This window comes from Pteropus alecto, unplaced genomic scaffold (assembly GCF_000325575.1).
Source record: "Pteropus alecto unplaced genomic scaffold, ASM32557v1 scaffold30, whole genome shotgun sequence".
NCBI classification, from domain to species: Eukaryota; Metazoa; Chordata; class Mammalia; order Chiroptera; family Pteropodidae; genus Pteropus; species Pteropus alecto.
In genome coordinates this window covers 3,314,482-3,334,449 of record NW_006429782.1, presented here as the reverse complement: position 1 = coordinate 3,334,449, position 19,968 = coordinate 3,314,482, and the positions used below count along the sequence as shown (strand labels likewise).

Sequence of the window (19,968 nt, the reverse complement as noted above, 5' to 3'; positions counted from 1 at the left end):
CTGTTGGGCGAGTGTGTGCTGCATACCTGCCCACGTACAGGCCAGTGTGTCATTCGGTTTAGCAGGAGGTGCACCCCAGGGAGCCAGGGACTTCTGGGGAAATTAGAGTGAACGCGAGACGTGCCCATCACCCGCTCCGGTGCGGTGTTACCTCTAATGGTCAGAGGGGCCAGCGCCTCTGCTCTGTCCCCTGTGGGCATCGCTGAAGGAGGTCCTGCTAGAAACGTCTGGGGAGGGAGGAGGTGGGTGTGGAGCAGGAGAAGAAAATCAAACTTAATAATCACGCCAGTTTCTCTTCTGTGAGATTCTGGAAGCCTCACCATCCCCTGTGAGATCAGTGTGGGTAGAGAAATGCTCTCTGAGGCAAAAAAGGAACGTGTTGGTTCGTATCACGGGGGATACAGGTGTTGTGTGGCCTCAGGCTCACCTGGATTGAGGTGCTCAGATGATGTTTTGGGGACCCGGGTCCCCATCTCTTTTTCCTGCTTTCCCATGCATCTTTTTATTCTCCGGGAGCATCTTAGTTTGGGTTCCCCGGAAGCAGACCTCAGGACGAGGATCTGAATGAAGGTCATTTACCCTGGGAGCGATCTCAGAAAACGCCGGGAGGGGAGTGGGGGGCAGTCAGGGGAGGGAAGGCGATTGTCGAGCCGGTTATCGAGGGGGCAGCTGGGGCTCAATCTGCTGGGGCCCCCTAGGAGATGGTGGGGACATGCGCCCCAGAGTCACCTTACGGGGGTCACTGGTTGGGCTGCCCCCCACGGCGGGTAATTATCTGGCTCACCCAGACAGCCCTGCACGTGGGCAGAGCAAGGGACACCAGCTTGCCAGCACCTTGATCTTGGACTTCTGGCCTCCAGGACTGCAAGACAATACATTTCCGTTGTTTTCAGCCACCCAGGATGTGGTACTTTGTTACAGCAGCCCGAGGAAACGAATCCACCCTGTCGATCGATGTTCCATTTCTGGAGAGAGCTCTTTCTCCATCTTTCCCGTTATCATCCATTTGTTCCTTTATTCACCCAATATTCCCTAAAGATCGACTCACCTGTTGTCTTTCTTTAGAAATAAAACTTTGTGAGAGTCGGAAATCAGAAACCCACATCTCTTGTCACAGAGAGATGGGACCCACAGAAACAAAGACGCACAATAAAACGATGTCCTAAAATGCCAGCGGGGCCAAGGACCTTTCTCTGAGGGACATTAGCAACTGTCCGCAAACCGGTCAAGCTGGTAGCGCCGAAGCCGACTTTCAGGAAGTGATCCCGAGACGGGGAGAGGTGGACCCTCCGTCTTCTCCTTCATACCCACCCACTGGTTCGGGGCTGTCGTCCCCTCCGAGTCTCTCCCCATCCCCTCCTCCCCCAGCCCCTTCTCTGAGCCTCTTTCCGCCTCTCCAGCCCACGCTCCGCCCAGAGGCCTCTTTCAGACCTGAGTTGTGAGGAAGAGCCGGCCGCAGAGAGAAGGGAGAGGGCACAGCCCGTGCCAAGGCCCTGGGGCAGGACCATGCCCGGCGCGTTGGAGGAACGGTGAGCAGGTCGGGGCTGCTGCAGCGGGCACGTGAGGGGGAGGGGAAAGGAGGTCTGGAATGTGGGTTCTAAGGACGGACCTCACGGGGAGAGGGTGCCCTGAGCAGGTCCGGGTCCTTCTAGGAGTCTCGAAAGGTCGAAAGGGGGTAACGCTGGCGCCTTCCTTGTTGAGTCGCTGGGAGGCACGGGGAGATGATGCTCGTAGAGCGTGGCTGGGCCTGCTGGACCAGGGGCCACCAGCCCCCAGAAAGCCCAGGATCCGGGGATGCTCCGAGACTTCTGGAGGTGTTTTCAGAGGCTGCCCAGGCCCCAGGTCAGAGCCCCGGGAATGCTGTCTCGGCCACAGGCCCAGGCAGCTGGGGCTCCTGGGGGCAGGATGTAACAGAGCGATGTCACAGAGGCCGGGGGCATCTAGAACCCTGGGGGCTCCTGGCCTCTGCGTCATCTGCCAGGAGGGCCACCTGGGCAGGTCAGTTCCTCCTGAGATCAGCCTTCAAAAACAATGCAAACGTGGCTGCCACCAGGAGCAGTTCCCACCTAGGGCCACCCAGGTCTCAGCTGCTCTGCTCACCTGCCTCTGAGCCCCCCCATCCAAGCCACCTCCATTCCATCCCGGCCACGGGCTCCGGGGAGGCCCTGGAGATGCCCGAAGGCCTCCGGTCTGCCGTCCCCAGCGGGACATAGTTCCACAGCGCAGCCAGCTGAGGGGGCATGGCCGCCATGGGGGGGCAGCTGCCGGCCATGGCCCCGGGGGCGGTCAAGGCCGCGCTGATCCTGCTGGTGCTGCTGGCGCCCTCGCAGGCGGTGGTGCGGGCCGTGCTGGACAGCAACTCGAGCACCGTGGACTACGCGGCCCTGCCCGCCATGTTCGGGGCGCCCCTGGCCCCTGAGGGCGTGCGCGGCTACCTGATGGAGGCCAAGCCCGCCAACGCGTGCCACCCCATCGAGGGCCCGCGGCCGGTGGGCAACGGCTCCCTGGGCGCCATCGTGCTGATCCGGCGCCACGACTGCACGTTCGACCTGAAGGTGCTGCACGCCCAGCGGGCCGGCTTCGGGGCCGCCATCGTGCACAACGTGCGCTCCGACGAGCTGGTGCACATGGCGCACGTGCACGAGGACCTGCGGCGCCAGATCGCCATCCCCTCGGTGTTCGTGGGCGAGGCCGCCTCGCAGGACCTGCGCGTCATCATGCGCTGCGACAAGTCGGCCCACGTCCTCCTGCTGCCCGACTACCCGCCCTGCCCCGACCTGGACTGCCATCCGGTGCTGGCGGTCTCCTGGGTGCTGGGCCGCGCCCTGGCCCTGCTCACGTCCGCTTTCTTCGTCCTGCGACGCCTGTGCAGCTGGCTGTGGGCCAGGTGGACCCGCAGGCCGGCCGTGGTCAAGACGCCAGCCTGCCAGAAGGCGCAGGTCCGCACCTTCACGCGGCTCAACGACCTGTGTGCCATCTGCCTGGACGAATACGAGGAGGGCGACCAGCTCAAGGTCCTGCCCTGCTCCCACACCTACCACTGCAAGTGCATCGACCCCTGGTTCTCCCAGGCCGCGCAGCGCTCCTGCCCCATGTGCAAGCAGTCGGTGGCCGGCTCGGAGGACAGCGCCGAGTCCACGGTCGAGAGCTTCGGCGGGGAGGACCCGATGCCGCCGGGACGCCAGCTCGCCGTCTGGGCCATCCAGGCCCGGCTGCGCTCCCGGAGGCTGGAGCTGCTGGCCCGCGCCGGCCCACACCGCCCCTGCAGCGCTGCCTCCGCGGGGCTGGCCGAGGCGGCGTCCCCGGAGAGGCCCCCGGATCCCTGAGGCCCCGCAGCCCCGGCGGGAGACAGAGGTCGGGTCGGGGAGGGTGGAGACAGATGTTTCTGGTCTGGAGACAATAAAATGGGTTTGAAAGCGGCTTCGCGCCCTGGCTGCTGTGGGCCGCCCGGCCTCTGGCCTCTCACCCACCCATGCGACTAAGCCCAGACGAGCCCAGGGCTGGCTCCCAGTGTCTCCACGTGAGTGAGAAGGCGAGGGGCAGGGGCGGGCATTCGAGGTCGCTGGGTCATCGGCCAGCGGTGGCTCCAGGACAGGCCTCATGCCTCTGTTCTGACCCTGGCCGCTGACCCCTTATATGTTCATTCGTTACTCATTTAAACTTGTTTTAAAAATAAACTTTTAACTTTGGAATCATTTTAAATTTACAGAAAAGTAGCAGAGATGCCAGAGTTCTCTCGGCCCCTCCCCCAGCTCCCCACTGCCGGTCGCAGGTCGGGTAAGCACAGCGCGCTTGTCAAAACCAGGAGAGCATCACGGGTCCTTTGTGACAAACTCGACTCCAGATTTTATTTGCGTTCTTCCCATCAGCCCAGGGTTTTGTGCCGGAAAACGTCAAACGCACCCCAGGGAGGGAGACCAGAAGGATGAGCCCTCAGGTGTCTGTCACTCAGGATCCAGCTGACTCTTCCTCTTCCACACACGCCCCGTCTCTCGCTATTCGATGCAAATCCCAGAATTTTTTCATCTGTAAATATTTCGGTTTGTGTCACGAAAGCAGTCATTCTCAACTGGGTGGGGATTTTGTTCCCAGAGGGCACTTGACAGTATCTGGAGACATCTGTGGTATTCACCACTGCAGGGGGGGGTCCTATTAGCCTCTGATGGTGGGGGGCCGGGGATGCCGCTTCACACGGCCCCCGGGACGGCCCCCACTGACAATGATCGCCCAGAGTCCACAGCGCGAAGAGACACACACCCTGCTCTGTGAGAAAAACTTGAAAAACAACCCCACAGATTCCAGTACCGTGTTCCAAATGACCATTGCCTAATAGCATCAGACACCACGCGGGGGACACCCGGAAGTGCGGACATTTATGGCGGACGTCTGTTTCCATCATCCAAATCGGGAGCTGCCGATGGGCTCCTAGCTCTTAACTGCACCTGTTCCCTCCATGCCCCTCCCTCAACTTTGCCTGGCACGTCGTGTCGGAGCAACTGGGTCATTGACCCTGCAGAGATATCCCTGGTCTTGGCGACTGGGCGTCCCTGTGGTGTCATGTCACATGTCCCTCCGTCCCCTGTATTTCCTGTGAATTTGTACTTGGATTCAGAGACCAGCTCGGACGTGATTTAATTTTACGGTGAGCACATAAGGCGCTTCTTCAGCCCTCCGCATGCCCCCCAGAAGGTCTGGGCCACAAGGGGTCTTCTGGGCAACGAGACGGGGTGGCGCGCACGATCAGGGATCTGAGACCAGAATGATCAGGTGGTGAGCGGGAGCGTTCCAGGCAGACGGCGTGGCACGTGCAAAGGCCCGGGGGCAGGACCAAGCCCGGCGTGTAGGAGGAACGGCGAGGCCTGTGTTGCCGGAGCAGAGTGAGCGGGGGGCGGGGGGAGGGAGGAGGGGAGGGCAGGTTGTGCAGGGCCGTGTAAAGCTCGGCAAGGAATTCAGGTTTTGTTCCAAGGTGCTGAGTAAAACCACTGGAGGTTTTAAGTAGGTCAGGGAAAACCCCCATCAGCAAAACTTCCAGGTCTCTATTTTACAGACGAGACAACAGAGGCCTGGAGAGGCTGAGTCACCTGCTTGGGATCACACGGTGTGTGGCGATGACGGGATGCGGACCTGGCAGTCTGGTCTTGGTGGGTTTACGAGCAAACGTTTTCGTTTAGTTAGGGTTCCTTTTCCTTTTCCATATACACGGAAGGGTTTTCCACTCATGCTCTGAAGCAGAGCTGGGGACCTCCAAGGCGGCTCAGGAGGTTTTCCCTTCCTGGAACGATGATGGCAAAGGGTGGGCCCTCTGCTGTGGCTCGTGTGTGTGGTGGGACCGACCCCCCGGGGAAGCTTAAGCCCATGGGGCTCAACTGCTCATGAACGTGAAGAGTCAGTTCAGAGCGGGCATGGAGGCCCCACGGTGTCCATAACCCAGGCTCCTTCTGTATAATTACTCACATCCTCAGCGAGTGGCTTCTTCCTCCTGGGACGATGCAGTTGCTTGAGCTCCAGCCCTCACATCTGCATTCCAGAAAATGAGGAAGAAGAGGTGAGGATGGGCTAACCCTCTCCCTTCCCAGACGCTTCCCGGAAATTCCACACACCACTTCTGCTCACATCCCTTCTGCCAGAACTTAGTCGTGTGGATGCACTTCCCGAAAGGATGCTGGGAAATGTAGTTTTTATTCAGAGTGGCCGAAGGTCCAGCTGAAAACGAGGAATTCTGTTACCATGGATATGGAGAGAGTGCATGTTAGGGGTGGCCAGCATGGCCCGCCAGACGCCCCAAAGGTCACAGAGGCGCCACAGGGGAGCGGCACATCCTGGTTCCCCAGACTCACGATCAGATCGCTGGGGGAGGGAGTGAGCTCACCGTCACCGGGAATGAAGCTCTTACTGAGGCTCTGCTGTGCTCAGCGACCTCACTTGTAAACAGGGAACAGCAGCAGCACCCGCCCCGCAGGGCTCCCTGAGCCTGGGTAGTCGTGCACATTGCCTGACAGCAACTAAGTGCTCCGTCGGCATTTGTCGACTGACTAAGTGACCTGCCCACAGCCCAGCTATAATCTGGGTGATCGGAGCTGTGGTGGGAGAAACTCAAAACACTGTGTTAACTCAAATGGAGGTGCCTGACCCAACCCGGAGAATCCAGGTGGCTTTCTGGAGGCGGCGTCTTCTGGCTTGAGACCAGAACGAGCAGGGATCAGCAGTGGGAAAAGGAACGGTGATCCTGGCAGCTGGAACAGCAGGGGCAAATACCTCGGCAGCCTGATCTGGCATCCAGTGGGTCCTTAGTAGGTGTACATAGAGGCCTCGCCCCCAAATCAGGAACTGCTCCCTCTCGGAAGGGGGCTCAGCTTCATCGCAGCCTCCTCAGTCCCCCAGCAGCCAGGCTGGGCCCTTCTCCAGCCGCCTCCAGGAAAGCTGGGTGCTGCCAAGGACTGCCAGCTTAGCGGGGCCAGCCTGTGCCAGCCCCATCGGGCCCGCTTGGCAGCCGCTGTAAGTAAACAACAGTGAAGGCTGCCTTCTGCCTGTCCAGGCAGTGCCCCATCTGTGTGGCCGAAGGGGGAGTGTGGCCAAATGGGGAAACCGAGGCTCAGAGAAGGGGCGATTCGCCTCGGTGACAGGGACGGACTCAGGGATGAGAGCAGCTGCCAGCATGACTACTGAGCACATATGGGCTGCCAGGTGCCTGCACCAGCTCCCGGCACCCCGAGCCAGGCTCCTGGGCACACCCCCATTTCTGGAGGAAGAAACTGAGTTCATGAAAGAGGATGTGGCTTGCCCCGGGCCACACACCCCGGGGCTGACCGAGCCAGCGGCAACGGGGAGCTCACTCCCCCACCGAGACAGTCCTTTCCATGTTTAAATGGCCGTAATGTCTAATTCCACATTCTGTTGGCCTCTACCGCCCCACCTGTGGGCCGTAGCTCCAACTGTTCATCTGCACGACAATACGAGCTGACCAGCTACTTATCCAAGCCTGTGCTGGGTGCCCTAGATGTAGCAGTGACCAAGACAGACCCAGTCCCTGCCCGCATGGGGTGCCCAGTCTAGTGGGGGCAAAGGACCGTGCCAAGGCAGCGGCAGGGGGACTAGGGCTGTGATGGGGGACACACAGGTGAGGTTTCAGAGGGCACCTTCGTAGGCAGGACATCTACCTCAAGACCAGGGTAGAACGGAAGCGGCTGGGCAGGGGTGGGAAGGGTGTTCGGGGGTGAGGGTCAACGTACACAAGGACCCAGAGCCCTGGAAGGCACAGGGGCTTTCAAACTTTTGGAACCCTCCCTGCCTCCGTACGCTCACACTTCCGGTTATGACACATACCAACACTTCAACTTCCTAGCAAAGCTCTCTTCAGCAGCCTGAAAGAGCTTTTTATTCTAAAAAGACAAAAGGAAGTAGGTCCTATTATAATCAACCCCATTTTCCAGATGAGGAAACAGAGGCCCAGAGAGGTTAAGTGACCCGCCCCGGGGCGAACAGCTCAGAAAGGACAAAGGTGGGATTCGAAGCCCGGAAGCCCGACTTTGGAGGCTGTTTGCATCACTTCTGTTCCGATCCCCAAGAAGAATGGTTGGAATGGAGTGAATGGTGGAATGAGAGGCGGAGCGACCCGCCCCTGCCAGACCGGGGTGCTCAGGGCGTCCCTCACCCCTGGCTCTGTCCCACTTCCTCCTTTCAGCCTCCTGTGGTGGGTGCCAGTCTTTTCCAATGCCGGTCGGGGACAGTGTTCTCATCTCCTCTTCTACTCCACACCCCCTGCTCCTAATGATATGACCAGTGAGAAGCAGATTCCTAGGAACTGTTACGGCCACTCCCAGTGGCTAACGGAGGCAGCTGCAACATGGTGGAGGCCACAAGGAGGCTGGCTGCCAAGATCTCAGCCCAGACTGGCATCTGGGGGGGGGGGCGCGTGAAGCTGATTCATCACCTGGTCCTCCTTCCTTCCTCCTCCTCTGTCACCGCCTCTTCCCCACTCTGTCCTCTTCCTTGCCCACCCCTCCCAGCCTCCCAGCAGGGCCAGGAGGGGAGGACGTTTTTAGGAACAGATGGCTGCCTTCTTTGCCCAGCGTTCTGCCAGTTAATTAATGCCGCCTGTAATTAAACTTCCCACAAATTAGCTGTCAGCTACGCTAAAGGGAACCGTCCCTCTCAAATGCCACCTTGACTTGCTGAATTGTGAGCCTTGTCGACAAAATAATTAAAGGCAGAGGGAGGCAACCAAAATTTGGAGGCTTTTCCCCCTCTAATATCTCTATCGGTGTTCGTGACCACACGCTCCCACCCAAGGCTTGGAAATACGAGGCTTTTTAATTTTTTTTCTGAGGTTCTTTGAATTAATTCCCATTGTGGAAGGAATTTTATTGAGTGCTTATTGCCAGGCAATGTGCTAGGAGCTGGGGACTCGATAATGAACAGGATAGCTATAATCATTGCTTTCTTGGGGCTTGCCTCCTTGGCATACGTTTTTAAAAGCAAAAGAAATAAATAAAGTTGTTACAGCTGGGGAAGAGCATTCAGGGAGTGGGAACAGCCAGCGCAAAGGCCCCGAGGCAGGACCAGTTGTGATGGGGGCTGGATCGGATGGAGAGGGGAGAAGGGGCCGGCGCGGGACAGACTTGGCAGGCAGCAGCGCTGGGATCGCCTGGTTTGTCACGTGGAGGGGGAGGGGAAGAGAAAGAGAAAGAAGGGAACTGGAGATTCCCAGGTCTCTGGCCCACGGAGCAGAAGAAATGGGCAGCTGATCCACAAAGATGCCCGATTTCCACAGACTGAAGCCTTTTTCAAAAAGGAGTCTGCAGCCTCATGTAGCAAGATCCAGGGGGTGTGGTCCAGGGCCAGGATGGAGTGAAGCCCCCAGCCCGGGCCTGTGCACTCCAGTCTCCCCTAGGAGGTTGCCCCAGCCTTAAGGATGGGGGCAAATGCTACCCACACCTGTTAGTATATAATCAGGTCCTGACGGCTGCAGAACCAAGGCCCTGGGAGACCGCAGGGGAGACCGGCAAGGTGCCTGCCATACGTGCCCAAAACGCAGAGGCTCAAGCCCTAGCTCCCGAGGTGAGGGGAGGGTCATGGGAGCCTCGCCAGGAAGGCAGGAGGGCCAACAAGGACCTCTGCGTTCCGGCCCCTCCCAGAATGCCTTGCAGCCCCGCAGGCCCGATTTCAGGCCCCCAAAGCACCTCAGGACCTTCGTTTGCTGCCACTGTCCCTCCCACACTGCCTGTCTTATCCTTCAGGGCTTTGTCCAGGTGTTACCTCTTCCAGGAAGCTTCCCTGATGCCTCGGCCTGACCTAAGTGCTTCCTCTGGGCTCCTACCAGGTCTGTGCTTATGCCGTTACGGCCCCGATCACCCCGTGTTGTAACCACCTGGCACCATGTCTGTCCTCTTCCCCCACTGGACTGGGAACCCCATGAGGGCTGGAGCTGCCTTTGTCATGCCTAGTTGAGTTGGCGGCACATAGTAGGCTCCGTAAATCATAGTAAATAATAACAGAGCCCTTGGGGCCAGATGTGTTTTAAAATTCAGAACGTCCCAGAATTTAGGATACTCATAAGATGTACTCAGCAGATATTATGGAACACACTCCCTCCCCTGGCCACCCAGCAGGCCCTGGGGCAGCCCGCGCCGCCTCCCAATCAAACACAGCAATATAATGGGAACATTCACAAAAAATGGGATAAAGCTTATTAATAGTCAAAGGCTATTAACTCTTGATCTCGATGAGTTTTAGAGTCATCCTGTTGAAAATTGTCTATTTTCAGAGCTTTTCAGATGTTGGAATTGTGGGTGAGGGGGCGTGGGCCTGTGGCCTGTGCTCGTCAGTGCTTTCACCAGAGTGCAGAGAGGTGGGGTCTGCCCCACCCACCCAGCAGGCTCCAGGGCCCGCTGGAATCCCAGCTCTGCCCACTTGGGAACTGTGGGGAGGGGACAGGAAGTGGCACCTTTCTGTACCTGGTTTTTCCATCTGTAAAATGAACGCGATAATGGGCCTAATTTGTGGTGCTATTGGAGAGAGGATTAAATATCTTTGTTCATATTTAATTTAGATAAAGTGCCTGGAATGTCACCAGGCCACTGTTAAGTCCTCGATAGTTCTTTGTTAAAGCTTGAATATAAGAATTAAATAGACTGGAAAAGACTCAGGAGAATTAAGATTACAGGCACCCTCATCACCGAGAAAGTCATAACGAGCAAAGATGTTCATTTTGAGGCACCGTGGCTGGAACTTCAGACCAAACACAAAGCAAACGGGAAGAAAATGTGAGATCTCGTTTGCTCTCTCCTTGTAAATTCAAAACACACGTCCTGAGGGAGCTCTCTGGGGCGGTAGAACTGCTGTCTGCTGTCTGTCTACGCTCGTGGTTACACAGGTGTATGTATTTGTCAAAACTCCGAACTGCATCCTTAAATTACACCTCAAGAAAGGCAAAAAATATGTATGTAAATGCCCCCAACCCGTGCTCATAGACGCGGCCGGCGGGAGCGCAAAATGGTACAGCCCCTCGGGAAAACCGTTCGGCAGTTTCTTGAAAAGTTAAACACACACCTACCATATGACCCAACTATCCTCATCCTGGGTGTTTGCCCAAGAGAAACGCAAGCATATGTCCACACGAAGACGTGTGCGACAATGTTCATAGCAGCTTATTCAGAACAGCCAAACACAGGAAACAACTCGAATGCCCATGAACTGGTGACTAGCTAAACAAACCTGGGTCCCTCCGTACTCCGGAAGAAGACAGCAGTGAGAAGGAGTGAACTATATTCAGACACACAACCGCTAGAGTGAGTGAGAGAAGCCAGCTTCCAGACGTGTCCGCTGTGATTCTATTTATAGCAGTTTTAAAAATAGGCAAAAGAAACTGTGAGGATGGAGAGTAGGAAGAGGTACCTAGGGTGGGGGGAGGGGGCCCTAGGAAGCCCTGCCTGGTGGAATGTTCTACCCAGGGCCAGAAGAACCAGGGTCAGGGGAGGGAGGCAGACAGCAAAACTAAGGAAAGTCGGAGAGACTTCAGCCATCACGCTAAATGACATTCGACGGCAATATTTGGGAAAATCAAAATTAATGTCAAATAAAAGTCCACGATGGAGAAAAATTCTAGGATGAAGAAAATATCAAAATTTTAAAGAGAGACCGCATTTGCCCTGACACTGGTAAGACACCCGCCCACTGCCCTCCCCCGCCGCGGGTTCTCCCTCTGGGCTGGGGCCTCCAGGGTCTGGGTTTGGCTAAAAATGCACCCAGCTCTACAATCGAGATCTGTGCCTTTGCGGTATGGAATGACACCTCAATGAGAAAGTTAAGAAAAAAGAGACAGGCGCACAAAACGACCTTTTTCAGTCCCGAGCATGCCCATAAATGAAAGAAAGAAAAAAAAAAAAGCCCATTAGAATGATTCTGGGAGGGAAAGGAGATACCAGAGGAAGAAATAAGTATATACATCCGAAATTAATATAAAATAATATTGACTGTCAAATGTAATGGGAAAAACCTGCTAAACAAACCAAAAAACCAAGAAACCAGTGGGGTGGGGATGGGATCAAATAAATAAATGTTTGTTGAATGAATACGGCAGTGAGAACGGCATAGCCAGCCCCCAGCGCACCCGGAGCTCCCCGTAAACAAACAATGACCAAGATAATTAAGAGGGGACCCCCCCGCATCTCCTCCTCCGCAGCCTCTGCCAGCGCCCCCTCGCTGCCCACCCTTCCCACCATCAGTCCGCAGCCGCACGGGCTAGGAGGGGAGGGCGGTGGTGTGTCCCTCCCCTTCGCTATTGTTCTGTGAGCCCCGGAGGGCAGGCACCTGGGTGCTATTTCGCCACCGCTGTATAACCAGTGGGTCCCCTGGGCTGGCATAGGGCGGATGCTCCTTAAACGTGCACTTGGCCTGAAAGATAAAGCTCTGGAGTCTTTTGATTGCCTGGAGCTGTAAGGGGGGACGTGTCTTCCAACCTCCCTAGGGGCTGGAAGTGGCGGACAAGGGTCTCTAAGTCCAGCCCCGCCCCTTCTTGCTAGCTCCTGAGTCCAGAGAGGGGCAAGGGGAGGTGGGGGTTCCACAGTCAGGAGGGGGTGCAGGTGCTCAGGGGCCACCCCACGGCCGTGCCGAGGCTGCGGGAATCCCCACCGGTGCTTCACAGGGCTCCGCCTTCCTGGGCGCGAGGAGAACGGCCTCCAGCCTGGCCAATGGGAGTGCGGAGCGGGCGCATTACCTCATCAGACAGCGCGGCCATTGGCTGCAGGCTTCCGCTGGGCGGAACCCGGGGGACAGGGTGGGAGTCGCTGGGGCAAGTCGCGAGGGTCTCCGCGGAGGAGGAAAAAGCGGGAGAAAGGGGAGAAGGGGAGAGGAGGGAGCGCATGGATGAGGAATTTGCAGAATCTCCAGGGCAGTGAGTGAGTCTTTATAACGTGTGCCACCCTCTACGCTGTGTCGCCCCTCACGCGGGTCCCCTCGCCTGGCCATCCCGAGGCTGATTTTGGGGGGGGGAAGCAGAAGGGGAATGAGTGGTTCCCCCCTCGCCAAATGAGGAGCCCCTTCCCCCATATACACAAAGTGCCACCAAGGCAACATGGACAGACTCCCTTCCCCCCTGAGTCCCGGGGTGCACCCTCCGGCCACAGACAGCCCTGGAGCACCTGCAGGTTGCAAGCCGTGCCTCTCCGAGTCTGTTTCTCCTGTTTTCCTCTGCGTGAAATGGGGTCGATAGTCCCCAAGGAGAGGTGTGTGGGGGTGGGGGGCGCTGTGAGGGTCCATTCAGCCAACCAACAAGCACATATTGAGCACCCACTGTGTACCTGGCCCGGCGCTGGGTACTGGGGATACAGCAGTGGGCAAGCAGGCCTTGGCAAAGCTCCCTGGACCTTAGGCCTGGTGAGGGGAAACAAACGTAAGCAGGTGGACATCCATTCCAGAACAGCACAGCACTATGTGGAAAAGCAAGGGCAGAAGGTGGAAGGAGGGTGAGCTGGAGGCTGCGTCAGCTCAGCAATCAAGGAGGGCTCCCCTGAGGAGGTGATGTGTAGGGTCGGATGAAGCTATGAGATTTGGGGGAACGGAATTCCTGACAGAGGGAACGGCATGTGCAAGGGTCCTGGGGCAGGACCGAGCCCGGTGTGTCGGAGGAACAGCGAGGAGGAGGCCTGAGTGGCTGGAGCAGAGTCGGAGATGGGGAGAGAGGGCAGGGTGGGGACAGGCCACTGGGAGGACTTGGACTTCTTACCCAGAGGGAGGTGTGAGCCGTGGAGGGCTGTGGGCAGAGGAGAGGGCCGGATCTGACTGAGGTGCTCACAGTCTCCTTGTGGAGGCTGCTGCAGGGAGGACAGACAGTGAGGGACCAAGGCGGGACCAGGGGGACCAGAGGGTCTGCTCCGGCCCACGTGTGTGATGATGGACCCAGGCCAGGGTTGGAACCAAAGTGGGAGTGGGAAGTGGATGAGGTCCAGGTATATTTCGGAGTCAACAAATTTCCTTCCAGGGGATTGGGGAGGCAGAGTTTTGGTTCCTGCACGTGACTTGGCCCACGGTAGGTGCAGGAGGGGTGAGCAGTAGCAGGATGATTGGGTGGCCTTTCCCTCCCCCACTCCCACCAGGCCTCTGTACTCCGGGCCAAAGGAATGAGTGAGTCACCCCGGCTGAGGGTGGCAAGGGTAGGTATGCAAGGGTGCTGACTCAGGCTTCCCGTCCAGGCGTCTTTGATTCATCCACAACCCCCGACTCCTCACCTTGAGTCCCAGTGTGCCCCCCAAGTGAGGTTAGTAACATTATAGCCCTCTCTAGGGGGTCCTCCATTCCTCTTGGCTGAGAACCCCACCTCTGTAATCCCAGCTGAAATACCCCCTCCGTCCCTGCGTGGTTAGTCGGCCTTACCTTGCACACATACCTCCAAGACTGCGAAGCTCACCGTTTTTGAGTGAGTAAAAGATCTTACGGTTGACCGCCAAATCTGCCTCTGTCGGCAGGGATACCTTTTAAGAATGTGCCTTAACCTATTTCCATCTCTGTCTTCCGTCATCCCCAGAACAAGTCTCTTCCATATGCTTTAAAGGGCCCTGTGAAGTCTAGTCTCTGCCGACTTCAGCTCAGCCCTCCCAGACGCACTCGACCTTGTCTGCCTGTTACCTTCTCAGCCTTTGGAGCTGTTCTCTTTACTCCGAAGGCCCTTCTTCCTTCCTCTTTTGCTTGCCTGCCTCACTTGATGCAACTAAGCACAGTTTAGATGTCAGACCCGTTAGCAAGCCTTCCTCCACTCCCTAGGGGGGAGTTAAAGAACTGTTTGTCCCGCTTATATACCTTATATCTCTCCTAACCCAGCCTTGCAGTTTAGAATTGCTACTCGCCAGCTGCCCTCGTCTAAATCGGTAGCTGCCTGCAGGGCTCTGAAATTCACCAGCCCAGACTTTTGCGAAATTCCCTTCCCCCCAGAACTGCTGCCTTTGGGCTCTCCCTGAGGGCATCATTAGTTTAAAACCATCTCCTCTGATCCGCTCCAGGCGGCTCCCCGCCCCCACCCCACCAAGGCACAGCGGGGAGGTTGGGGGGGGCTTTGAAGAGTGATTGACTAACAGCCATTAGATTAATGGCCAGGCACAGCGTTTTCATTTCTGCTGCATCTACAAACTAAATGTTCCCGTGTAATTACAATTAAGGACATATTGGCGTGTGACGGCTCTGGCTTTCTGGCCTCCCTCCCCTTCTCTCGGGCCATTTGCCTGTTTCCTCCTATTTTCTCTCTTCCTCGGCCTTCTCTCCCTCAGTTTTCCTCCCAACTTCTCTCTTCCCGCCACCTTTCTGCCCTGAAACGAATTTTTCTCCTCCTCTCTTTCTTCATGTCTGTCTTTCCCCTCTGACTTTCTCTCTGTTTCCTTCTTTCTTTCTCGACTTCTGTTCCCATCTCTGTCTTCACCTGCCTCTCTCTCCTCTCTCTCTCCGTCTTTGCCTGTCTCCCAGGGTCCTTCTCCCTTCTTTTGTCCGTAACCAGGGTCCACCGTGATGTGCACGGGTCTTAAAGGTGTGGCCTGAGCATCGTTACGTGGGTAGAGACCCGTGTAGCCACCACCAGATCACGAGAGAATATTCTAGCCCTCTGAGCCCCTCGGTGCCCCCTCCCCGTCAGGCCCGCTCAAGGGCAACTGTATTTTGTCTTTTTCTTTTGCTTTATCTACCCTGATCCTGGGACCGGAGCCCTCCCAGTTGCCTTTGCAGGGCAGGACCAAGCGAGGGGACGTGTGCCTGTGACCCGGGGAGGCCTCCTGTGGATAAAGAGGGCGTCCTAAGAAGCCAAGTATGGCTCTCTAGGCCCCCAAGGGATATTACAGACCAGGACCCAAGAGAGGGAGGTCCCTATGTAGCCAGGACAACCTTTGTTCTAAAACTCTTCTGGATTCTGGTCCAAAACTCCATTATTGCTGACCAGGCTCTTATGAAAACAAAGGCTGGGGTTCCCAGTGTCCTTGACCTACAGATGAGCCTTGAAGGACCCAGGGGGCCTTCACTTCCGTCTCCCCCTGTACAGACAGCAAACCTGAGGCCCAGCGTGGGCGCTTACCCATAGAGTGAGTGTGGGCCCAGTGAGGTTAGGACGCAGGGCTCCTGGGGACTGCCTCGGGGGGTCGCTTTCCTTTGCTGAGCCTCACTTTTCCACAGGTGTGGAATGGGAGGCTGAGGATTAGGTTAGGTGGTGCCGGTCTCTGGGCTGTGACTCCCGAAGCTCCAGCCCCTGCCCCACTCAGGTGGGCAGAACCATGAAAAATGGCAGCAGCGGGAAGCTTTCTTCCTGCCTGTAAAGTCCAAGGTCAAAGGTGAGCTTCGCAGGAGCCGGGGATACGTACACGATCGATCCCCGTTGGTGCCCTGGTGTCTTGACTTTGTCAGCACGTTCCCCGGTGAAATGCGTCACAGGAGGGATCGGTTTTGATAAAGGGCAGCTGGGCTTCTGCAAACGAATCGGACCCTGTCTGATCCTGTCTGTGTCCCAGGGTCTCCCTGGCCTGTCCGGCCCTCGGACCTGTGCGGTGGCCTGTCCCCAGCACAGTTCCGTTTTGGTCCCACGTCCACTCGCTTCCGTCTTGCCCTGCCCCATGCCTCTCAGCCTTCGAAAGCGGGGCTTCCCCAGCCCGACCCTTCTCCCCGGCAGTGACCTGGCGCAGGACTGGGCCTCTACTTGCAAAGCGGTAACAGCAATGGCCTTGCCCCCCGCCCACCCCCGCATTTACTGGACATTCACTGTGCTGGGCATTGTGCTCCGGCTGGGCCCGGATCTTCCTGGGTAATCCGTTCGCCAGTCTTCGGAGACAAGCACAACCGTTGTCCCCATTTTACAGATGAGCACGCTGAGACACATCCTTGGCTAAGGAGCACCCAGTGAGTGGCGGGGCTGGGATTCGAACCCAGGTCTGGGCAACCCCCAGACACCACCCCCGCTGGAAGTGAACATCAGAACATAATAAGCTCAGCCTCTCCTCTCCCATCCTTGTGGCTGAAACCAGGTCTGCAGACGCCGAATGCCTGCTGTCAGCGGCTCCTCTGGCCTCTGATAAATCTAGAGAATTAAAATCCATTTAGAGGGAAATCTCTAAATAGGTCTGTGTTGTGTTTTGTGTGTGTTTTTTTTCCTGTCCTTTTTTCCCCCCTGCTGTCTCTGGCTGGGTAATGTATTCCAGGAGCAGAACTGAATCCGACTTAATTGAATTTAAAAGCAGGTATTACATCTGCACCTTGTAAGTGGAGGTGGGCGGAGGAATCACTGTGAGACGGAGCGTTTTTATCCAGTCTCGCCTAGGTCTTTGCGCCAAGGAAGTGGCGTGGCCTTAATCTCCATTCGGGGCTTCTTTCTGGGGGTCTCCCTGGGCTGGGCCATAAGGGCAGAGGCTGGAGGGGGAGAGGCCATGGGGACTCGCAGGCGAAGCGGGGACCCTGGGAGGACATCTCACCTTCTCCCGGCCTCCCGTTCGCCCCACCTGCAAACCACAGCCCCAGACACCCCAAACACCCTCCCCCCTGGCTCCACCCTGACCCGAATCGCCATCGGTGCTTGCCTGGACTCATCGCTCCATCCTCGGTCACCCACAGCAGTCGAAGTGATCTTTTTCTTTTTCTTTTTTTTATTGTAACTTACAAAAAAAAAAGGGTGGTAAAATATACATAACACGAAGCTGGCTGTTTCACCATTTTTAAGTGGCCCATTCAGTGGCACTAAATACTTTCGCACGTTGTGTGACCATCGCCACTGTCTTTTCCCACGACAAGTAAGCGGTAAGCCCCGTCCCTCTTTCTTGAGCCCCTGGCCACCTGCCTCTGTGGCTTCGCTCATTCTAGATGCCTCGTGTAAACGGGGTCTCTCGGGGTTCGTCCTTCTGTGGGACAAAGGCTCGTTTCACCGAGCACGTTTCACGGCTCACCCACGTTGTGCCATGCGTGGGAACTTCGTTTCCTTTAAGGCCGAGTGGTGTTCCATCCAGCGTGCGGATGGACCCCAGTTGCTCATCCACCTGGCAGTGGACCATCGAGTGGCTTCCGCCTTCCGGCTGATTGTGACTCCTGCTGTTACGAACATGAGTGTCCAAACACCTATTTGAATCCTTATTTTCAGTCCTTTCGGAGATGTGCCCAATAACAGCATGGCTGGGTCATATGATAATTTTATGCCGAAATGATTTTTAACAAATGTCACTCACGCTCCTGTTCTAAATTCTTCCGCGGATCCCACGTGTCCAGAGGAAAGTCGAAACGCCTTCCCGTGGCCTTCGAGACGCTGCCAGCTTCTCGCCCCTCGTCTCCCACAACCTCCCCATCACCCAGTCACACCGAACTACCTTCCCTTGCCCCTGGGCCTTTGCACATGCTGTTCCTCCTCCCCAGCATGCTCTTCCCCATTTCGTATTTCGGTCTGACATCTAACTCCTACTCAGCCTTCAACTCTCAGCTCTTTCCGGCTCTGGGAAGCCCTCCCCGATCTCCCGGGCTGGATCAGACGTCTCCTCTGTGTCCCCCGAGCCGCTTGAGCGTTCTCGTCATGGCCCTCATCATGGGACACGGGCGACCTTTCCGTCTCTGACACTGGTTAGGTGGGGCTGGGTCTGTCCTGGTCACTGCTGTGTCTCCAGCACCCAGACAAGGGTGCAGCACACAGTAGGTGCTCGATAAATGCTTGCCGCATGCCGACACGATTCTTTCTCTTCTCCCATAGACCCCACACCCTCGAGAAACGAGACACAGACACTTCCAGCTTCCCGCATCTAATGGCAGATTTCAAACAGTATCTTAGGCTGTCGATTAGAAATAGATCCAGTCAATATGCTTGTTTTTCATTCTGCGGTGCGTCCGTGATGGATGGGCGGGTGAGTGGGAGTGCTATTTAGCTGAGAGAATTTTCTATATGTTCCAGGCTCTGGGCAGACTTTCTTCAAAACGCTATCTGGCCCGATCTCAAAATGAGAAAGTCATTAAGTGCGCGCGCGAGCGCACACACACACACACACACACATTGCGAGAGAGCATCTCGTTCCTGAAAAAAAAGAGACGCAATTAATACACAACTTCCAATGTCGCGGTCTGTGCATGAAGACAGTGAAGTCCACAGCTGACAGGGAGCAAGAGGCAATGTTGTTTTTCTCTTTTTTCCCCAAAGCACATTAAAGTTCTTCCTGGAAGTGTTGGCAACTGTGCTAGAGAGTTGAGAGATGTTCCTTGTGTGATGTCTCAGGCTGGGCTTCCTGCAAGAAGCCCCAAGGGGGAAGGGAAGAAGCCCACTGTCATAAGCAGGTGACCGCCAAGGGCAGCTGGGGCTCGGTCCCACTGGGGACCCCTGGGAGATGGCGTAGAGCATGTACTTGAGGTGCAGGAGCTGGGGGTAGTTACGCTATCTGTCGCTGGCTGAGGGCCGCTTCCTGAAGCATCAACTCCTTGGCCTCCCTGGCACATTCCGCCTGCCCCTCACTCTGGCCGAGTGAGCCTCAGCTAGCACGAGAGGCAGGTGACTGCGGAAGGGTGCAGTCAGCCGGTACGGAAGTGTGGGTGCTGGGGGCGTGCAGGTGGAGCACCCCCACGTCTGCGACACACAGCGCATTCACAGCATCCGTTTCCATCGCCGCTCGTTCAGAAGGATTTATTAAGTTCCTAATGGGTGCTGGGTGCTGGGTTGGGGGCTGGGGTCAGTGGCAGACAAGACAAACTCAGTCCCCATCCTTCTGGAACCCGAGGACACGCATCCAGGCAGTCGCAACATTGGGCAGTGAGACCTGTGAAGCTCAGACACGTGTGGCAGCCCAGAGGTGAGTCCTCTCAGCGGTGAGCAAGGGCTCAGGCCAAGCTCCCCGGAGGTGACATCGAGAGATGAGTGGACCTTAGATGAGCGTGGAGGAGTGGGGGGCGGGGCGGGGGAGAACAGAGTAATTAGATTAGGAGGGATTTCGAAAAATCATTTAGAGTTTTCGTTGAGGGCACTGGGGAGCCATGGAGAGCTATGGAGGGGGAGGGGAAGGGTCAGGTCTGCAGTATGAGGGTCAGTCTTTCTGTCCGCTGTGTGGACTCCGAGAGGTGGTCAAGGAGGCCATTGCAGGAGCCAGTGTTTGTGTGAACGAGGCAGGCGGGGGTAGAGAGATGGGGTGGGCTGGAGACAATAATTAAACCGACAAGGATCGGTGAGTACGGAGGTGTTGACTCTCGTTTCCAGCTTTCCAGAAAAATCCTGAGGCCTCCGTTGAGATGGGGCACAGGAGGAAGGGCTGGCGTAGGGGATAAAGCAATGCTTTGGGGGTTGGGTAGGTTGTACCTGGTGGGCATCCAAGAAGAGGTGTCGGGGACGAACTAGCTGGACCTCTGGGGCCAAATCTAGCTGGAGATGGCGGTCAGGGCATCATCTGGGTGGTCGAAGCTGCAGAAACCAGTGGACCATCCTGGAAAAAGGCCAGAGATTTAAAATATAATAATAATAGATGAAGTTCACTTTTTTCTCCCTGTAGCAAATGT

General features: G+C 56.7%; 1 protein-coding gene across 1 annotated transcript; it reads left to right on the top strand.

Moving 5' to 3' along the window:
* The first annotated feature begins 1,918 nt into the window (after positions 1 to 1,918).
* Positions 1,919 to 3,326, top strand: ZNRF4 (zinc and ring finger 4). The gene is given in 3 exon segments (XM_015585211.1): positions 1,919 to 1,998; positions 2,088 to 2,238; positions 2,241 to 3,326. Coding segments are annotated over 3 exon segments (1,317 nt in total).
* Positions 3,327 to 19,968: the final 16,642 nt, after the last annotated feature.